General features: G+C 33.7%; 1 protein-coding gene across 3 annotated transcripts in view; it reads right to left on the bottom strand.

Annotated features, from left to right (window-relative positions):
• Positions 1-5,253: 5,253 nt before the first annotated feature.
• The window catches only part of LOC6054819 (rhophilin-2), a 140,064-nt gene continuing 137,392 nt past the window's right edge, over positions 5,254-7,925 (bottom strand). For all 3 annotated transcript variants that reach the window (XM_038259516.1, XM_038259526.1, XM_038259537.1), the window contains 2 exons: positions 6,228-6,380; positions 5,254-6,169 (listed from right to left, as the gene is read on the bottom strand). In XM_038259516.1, coding sequence (XP_038115444.1) covers positions 5,957-6,169; positions 6,228-6,380 — 366 coding nt within the window. In that variant the 3' untranslated portion in view covers positions 5,254-5,956. The remainder of the gene's footprint in view (positions 6,170-6,227; positions 6,381-7,925) is intronic.

Below are 7,925 nucleotides of genomic sequence, written 5' to 3'. Positions count from 1 at the left end.
ACGCAAAATTATCATATAAAAATGGCGCAGTATTTTTGTTTTATTCTAAAACTGGTTCGAAATTATAAATATCCTTTATTATTACAGGGTGGCAACTCCATTCGGGAAATCGTTAAAAAAAACACTAAAAATCGAAAGACACCAGGGTTGCTAGGTGAAATGCGTACATTTTGCATGAAAACATAAAGGAAACAGGACAGAATGGCAACACAATTGCAGCCGTGTGAGAGTTCGTGAGAGATTTGCAACCTGCGAGTATTAGGACCAGCGGGTGGTGGAAGATAGACTGATGGCACGGAATTAGTGGCAAAACACTTTTAAGTGCTTTTTAAACAACTTAAACTCATCTTTATTACAAAAATGAAAATGTAGGTTAATTCTAAAAGAGCTGCCGTTTACAACGTAGAATTATGCTCTTTTTGTTATCTAATAGGGGAAATATGCCCATTTTAATCACTCTAAGCCGTTCGACCAATTCTCATCACTTTTGCCGTTTTCGCTATGAAATCAACATTTTCAGATGTATCAACAATTGAGAGTTGCTTGCTCACTTTTGTTTGAGCTATTTATAACTTTGAAACAGTCAAAAACACTTTATGAAAGCTGTAATTCATGATCAAAGTGCTGATAGGCCGATAATAGAAATAGGCTGAGAAAGGGTATAGTTCCCCTATGTTAGATCCCTGACAAACCTGCCAAACATACACGCAATTCCCGTAGTTAAAAATGTAAAAATGCTCGTCCGTTATCGAACTGAGATACAGTCCAGATTTGATTCTCTGAAGCCTCGATTATCCGACTATCTGAAGGTTTGTACGGGGCTTTGGATAATCGAATCACGAACATTTTTTTTCGTTTTATTTTATTTTCTTGTTTTGAACATCAAATTCGAGTTCTGTGACCTCATTTTAGTGATATTTGAATGGTTGAATGCCTATTGAATTCGAAAATGCATTTTTTCAATATTTTATCACGCTATCTGTCTGACAGTAAAATAGAAGACAACGAAAAAAAAAAATATTGGTTGTGATTCGATTACAGTCATCCCACATATTCGGAACGGTTTCCAGATCGAATGTTCAAAAAATCATAGCAAATCGATAATTGAACTTAATGATTCGCTTTTACCTTCATTTGAAAGCTTTTCTTGCGATCTTTTGAATGCTGTATCGAACATCTGAAAATTTTAACTTTTATATGAAGTTTTTGAAGAATTACTTTGACCCTTGAAATCCACAAATTCGGAACACTTTTTTCTTACGAATGTAAACAAACTTTGGATCTCTCCAGGAAAACATATTTATTATCAAATAATGACTTCACACACTGAAACCAATGAAACTCAAGCTTAGTGATGTCTTATACATGGTTTGAAAACTTTTTTTGTGAAAATATCAGTTAAATTCAGGTGTTCCACAATTGTGGGAGGCACAATAACATCCCACAATTATGAAACAGGCCATTTGGAGGCAGTGTTTTGCTGCTCTGGACAAAATAGTCTTGAAATGAAGTTTTTTGTTCAAAAAGTATTACTTTTACTAGTGAAATAGCAAGATAATGTCCAAATGAAGGTTCTAAAAATAGTAGGGTCGACAGAAAAGCTACTTTTGGCATGCTATTGACAAATTATCATAAAAGTGTTCCGAATTTGTGGGTGTTCCGAATATGTGGGATGACTGTATCCGAAAGTTAAATTTTGCCAACGCCTTCGGATAATCGAGTCTGGATTAATTGTAGCATAGGCTATTTTAACCATTAGTGGACCCCCTAGTAGAGCCGATGCATATTTTTCACAAATTTTCAATATTTTAAGCACTTTTTCATAACCCTTTGTACAAAACAATGAAAACTGAAGTCTTTTGATCAATTTTGACTATTTGTTTCATAAGTTTATTTGTTTTTGAGCAGAAAAACAGCCATTTGAAAAAAAAAGTTTTTTTGCTTGTTATGGACCCCCTTTTCCTAAAGTAGACCTGGGTCTATAATCCGATTGTGGACCCGGGTCTACTATAGGCAAACTGTTATTTTTATACCAAATTCAACCGATATTTGATGTTTTGATGCATGGTGTAGGTCTAATGATAGATATAATGAATAAAAGATGGATTTTGCTCACTTTTCATCATAAACTTGATCATAAACAAATATGTTTTGTTAACAAATTTGGCTTCAAACAACAAAAAAACCTAACAGACATTTTAAAAACTCTTATTTCCGAAAAAGATCAGAGAAAACGTTTCAAAAATCACTGTAAACATAAAAATAATAAAAAAAGTAATTTTGATGCACATCTTTTCATATTAATTACATAAATGGTTGACCGAAACTAAACAATAGATTTGTTTACAGTTGCTGATAAAACCACGCATGTATATTTAAAAAAAATGTTTTTTTCTTGATTTATTATTATAAAATATCATTTCAAACTGCAATTATGTTCAATTGACTATAGTTTTGATTAATTATATTTTTACGGCTTCAGCATTTTTGGTACTTTTAAAATGGAACAGCTATATTTATGCTCATAATTTAAAAAAAAAATATGCGTTTAGGTTGATAACAACAAGCATATATTGTATGTTTAAGAGAAACTTTTGGTTAAATACACAGTTTTCTCCAGTTTTAAAGGTTAAATTAACAGGGGTCCACTTTTGGCAAAGTTTGGATTTTCGTTGTCCTATCCCCCCTAATATTTGCTCGAAAATTAGCAGTTTTTCGCTTTATTTTAGTAAAGTTTCTTAAAATTACATTATTTCGACTTGCTGAAGTTAAATAATCAGTCAAAAAATGATTGAATAGTTAATTTAATCATAAAATATAAATGCAGTTTTGTTGTGAAAATGCTAGTGGCCATGGCTGACTTAGGAGGTCGAACTCAAAACACTTGTTTTGGTAAAAGGACAGTTCAATATCAGTCAACATTGATTTAGATGATGCTGAACATGCCAAATAAAAGATTTGTAGGCAACAACACGCAAGAAATTGTGATTTTATTGAATTTTTCATCAAAAACCCTTCAGAGGGTCCACTATAGGAAAGGGGTCCACTAATGGATAACGTACCCTATTTAAATTTTAACAAAAAAACGTATTTTTTAAAACATTTCTATAATATCGCATGCTGGTATCTGGGTGATGAATAGAGAGAATGCGTAACGTAATTTTCGAATGATCCCACATTGTTTTCATCTACAAAGTAGAAGGCTGTTCAAGCACAAGCATGACTTTTTTCTTCCTGGTAAAGGAACTGTTTTATAATCAGAAGTATGTGTTTTATATTGTCTTGTTATTTTGCTGGGATCGGTTGATCGGTTTGAACAGGTTTTTTCTTATTTATGGGTAATTGAAAACTGCGGCGAGAGTGTCATTCTGTAATATCGTGGATAAATTCCCTGGCTGATTTTGGAATTCTGCAGCTCTTCCGGATCCAGCGAAGCTGATCCAACATATAGAGAAGATTTTCACTAAACCGAATTCAAACGGAATCAAACAATACAGACAGCTTCTCGATGGTTACAACCACAGCGACTCCATAAACAACTTCCATTCATAATTATAAAAAATGACGACCTCGTCTTAAACTTTCTTAAGATTTCTTGACCACATAGAGCCGGGACCGTGGTGTAGGGGTTAGCGTGATTGCCTCTCACCCAGTCGGCCTGGGTTCGATCCCAGAAGGTCCCGGTGGCAAATTTTGAGACGAGATTTGTCTGATCACGCCTTCCGTCGGACGGGAAGTAAATGTTGGCCCCGGACTAACCTAAAAAAGGTTAGGTCGTTAGCTCAGTCCAGGTGTAGGAGTCGTCTCCCTGGGTCCTGTCCTGATGGAGTCGCTGGTAGGCAGTTGGACTAACAATCCAAAGGTCGTCAGTTCGAATCCCGGGGTGGATGGAAGCTAAGGTATAAAAAGAGGTTTGCAATTGCCTCAACAATCAAGCCTTCGGATACCTAGTTTCGAGTAGGAATCTCGCAATCGAGAACGCCAAGGCAATGCTGTAGAGCGAATAATTTGATTTTTGATATTTTTCATTCCAGCAAAAAAAAACAATTTTAATGATCGATAACAATACTCTCTACTGTTGGCGAACAGTAAATTGGTTCCACTTTGACAGTTCAAAATTGAGGACGTTTTGCGAACCACTATTCAACACCCAGGCTGGTATTATCGCGGGCGTTAATAATTAGAGTTTACGCGCGCTGATATGACAGCCGCAGAGCAAATTTTTGGCTGTTGTCAAAGGTTGCCTTGAGTTTTCTGCTGACTTTTTGAAAAATATTCAAAACAAATCAGGTTGACAGCCAAATCATCGCTGAATTTCAGTTCATCCTGCTGATTTTTACACAGCGGTAGTTCGGCGGCTGTAACCTCCTGTCAGTCACAGCGAAGGAAAAAATTGATTTAATCTCGCAGTAAGCAATATTAAAACGAGTCAAATTAAAAAGCTGTCTAAGGCAACCTTTTGGGAAGTTGAACGAAATTTCCGGTAAAAATATTTTGGAGACTGAAAAATCAAGTCTGTCATACTGAAGTTGCCGAAAACCACCAAAAAACCTATCTTGACGAGGATTGGACATATAGCAATGGTCAACATGGAGACTTTTATGTAAAATTGTCTGAGAAATCGATTCCCTCAATCAGTTTTTGAAAAATTCAACAAACAGTTTTAGTAAATGATTTGTAGATAATTTGCTCAAAAGAGTTTTTTCAGAGGCCGACGAGCGTAAAGCTGTGGTTTTCAAAGTTATGTATTTTCCATCAATTTAGAAAACAAACATAAATTTCATTAACTCACTTCTATAACGGACTTCAATGCATTATTATGCACACTCTCAATCAGAGCTTGCTACCAGAAATTTCAATACGCCCAAATGCATACTTTGTGCAGCATTTGAACCTCTGGCAGAATAGAATCGTAACCTACGTTATTTTCGTTGGTTTTATCTCATTATTGATTTTTAAATGGTTTCTTCTGTCATTTGGTTCGTTAAGTCTTATTTTCCTCATGTTAATTTTTGTAAACCAATTTTCCATTTTTTTTTGGTTTACCAAATCGTGTTGTTGTATGTGCATAGCTTGATAGTGTTCATCAAGATGAAATTGGTAAAAATGTACGCTTGTATGACCCACCCTTAACGAATCGTTTGATGGGACTAATTGGCTGACTTTAGATGCATGACTTTTGAGAGCTTCTTAGAGGGACTCGACTGCTGCGTCCGTGATGGGGAGACACGAAAAAATAAAACACGAACATTTATTTATTCAACGAATGTTTATTGCTCAACTACCTTTACACTTGATGGGATTTTGGGAAGGTTTATTTTCTACAATCTACAGGTTATTTTCAGGAGCACTGTACGAAATATATTTATTTCCCTTCTACGTTAAATATAATTCCTGCTGGATTAATTCTCTCGATCGATTAATCTTACAATTAAATTTTCTCAAAATAAGAAATGAAGACTTATCAATTGGTAAATTTACACTCATTTCCACTTCTAGTTGTTTAATTAAAACTAACATTTATTTCAATCAATTGTCTTCAGCCGTCTTTTAAAAACAGAATCAACCGCTTGCCGCCAAGGAGGAGGACCTTCTGCTGCACTGTTTAAAATCAATAAATATGTTGCCGGGCTCTCACTTTTTTTCAGGAGGTGAATCGAAGGTTTAAAAGAGGGGGAAAACTTGTATAAATTAGGCTGTATAAATTTAAAGTACACGCTACTTGATGGCATCCTTCTTTTTACAAAACAATAAAAAAATAAACCCTTAAAACTGCTTAGGTTAAAATGTAAAGAATGAAGTGCATTTAAAAAACGTAAAAAAGAATTTGTTTTTGCGTGCGCGGGGGCTTCTTTCTTCACACAGTTGGACATTCGCGCGCTGGCGAATCGTGCCCAGGTGTGACTGTACAATTTGTAAACACTAAACTTTTGTGGTAAAGATAACGCGAAACAAGTTAGAAAATCTTGCCCAGGCTCTGCGTCCGACGGAACGGGTTCCAACTGCCGGAGGTGAAGCTGCTGAGCCGGTTCTTGCCCAGCTTGGGGCGCGGCTTGATGCCGCCGTTCTTGGTGGTGGTTCCGGTCGGGCTGGGCGCACCGGACGACACTCCGGAGGAGCTGCCCGACAGCGTGGAAATGGAGCCCTTCGAGTGGGTTGAGGCCATTGGCTGAAATAATGCAAATTTAATTTTAAATATTCTTAAGTTGAAAATTATAATAAATTACCTTCAAATAGTTGCGATCCATCGGGGTGATCACCTTCAGGTCCAGGCTGTTGGTGCAGTTCCGGATCAGCTTCAGCACCTGCTGGTGGTTGTACCACTTGACGTCGATGCCGCACAGCTCCACGATGAAGTCGCCCTCCTTGATGCCGCCGAGCTGATTGAGGAAAAGAGAAGGAAATTTATCAAATTTGGGCCAAATAATGTTCACAATGTAACTTTTAAATAGTCATAATTGTCAAAATTGTCACAATTGTCAAAATTGTCAAAATTGTCAAAATTGTCAAAATTGTCAAAACTGTCAAAATTGTCAAAATTGTCGATATTTTCAAAATTGTCAAAACTGTCAAAATTGTCAAAATTGTCAAAATTTTCAAAATTGTCAAAATTGTCAAAATCGTAAAAATTGTCAAAATTGTCAAAACTGTCAAAACTGTCAAAATTGTCAAAATGTCGAAATTTTCAAAATTGTCAAAATTGTCAAAATTGTCAAAATTGTCAAAATTGTCAAAATTGTCAAAATTGTCAAAATTGTCAAAATTGTCAAAATTGTCAAAATTGTCAAAATTGTCAAAATTGTCAAAATTGTCAAAATTGTCAAAATTGTCAAAATTGTCAAAATTGTCAAAATTGTCAAAACTGTCAAAACTGTCAAAATTGTCAAAATTTTCAAAATTGTCAAAATTGTCAAAATTGTCAAAATTGTCAAAATTGTCAAAATTGTCAAAATTGTCAAAATTGTCAAAATTGTCAAAATTGTCAAAATTGTCAAAATTGTCAAAATTGTCAAAATTGTCAAAATTGTCAAAATTGTCAAAATTGTCAAAATTGTCAAAATTGTCAAAATTGTCAAAATTGTCAAAACTGTCAAAACTGTCAAAATTGTCAAAATTGTCGAAATTTTCAAAATTGTCAAAACTGTCAAAATTTTCAAAATTGTCAAAATCGTCAAAATTGTCAAAATTGTCAAAACTGTCAAAACTGTCAAAATTGTCGAAATTTTCAAAATTGTCAAAATTGTCAAAATTGTCAAAATTGTCAAAATTGTCAAAATTGTCAAAATTGTCAAAATTGTCAAAATTGTCAAAATTGTCAAAATTGTCAAAATTGTCAAAATTGTCAAAATTGTCAAAATTGTCAAAATTGTCAAAATTGTCAAAATTGTCAAAATTGACAAAATTGTCAAAATTGACAACATTGACAACATTGACAAAATAAATAAAAATGACCAAATTGTCAAAATTGTCAAAATTGAAAAAAACTGTCAAAATTGTCAAAATTGTCAAAATTGACAAATTTGTCAAAATTTACAAAATTGTCAAAAAATTGTCAAAATTGTCAAAATTGTCAAAATTGTTAAAATTGTCAAAATTGTCAAAATTGTCAAAATTGTCAAAATTGTCAAAATTGTCAAAATTGTCAAAATTGTCAAAATTGTCAAAATTGTCAAAATTGTCAAAATTGTCAAAATTGTCAAAATTGTCAAAATTGTCAAAATTGTCAAAATTAAAATTTAAAATTGTCAAAATTGTCAAAATTGTCAAAATTGTCAAAATTGTCAAAATTGTCAAAATTGTCAAAAAATTGCCAAAATTGTCAAAATTGTCAAAATTGTCAAAATTGTCAAAATTGTCAAAATTGTCAAAATTGTCAAAATTGTCAAAAAATTATCAAAATTGTCAAAATTGTTAAAATGGTAAAA

Source organism: Culex quinquefasciatus, chromosome 1 (assembly GCF_015732765.1).
Source record: "Culex quinquefasciatus strain JHB chromosome 1, VPISU_Cqui_1.0_pri_paternal, whole genome shotgun sequence".
Lineage (NCBI taxonomy): Eukaryota > Metazoa > Arthropoda > Insecta > Diptera > Culicidae > Culex > Culex quinquefasciatus.
The sequence above is the reverse complement of the archived record's forward strand: the minus strand, read 5'-3'. Positions and strand labels throughout refer to the sequence as shown.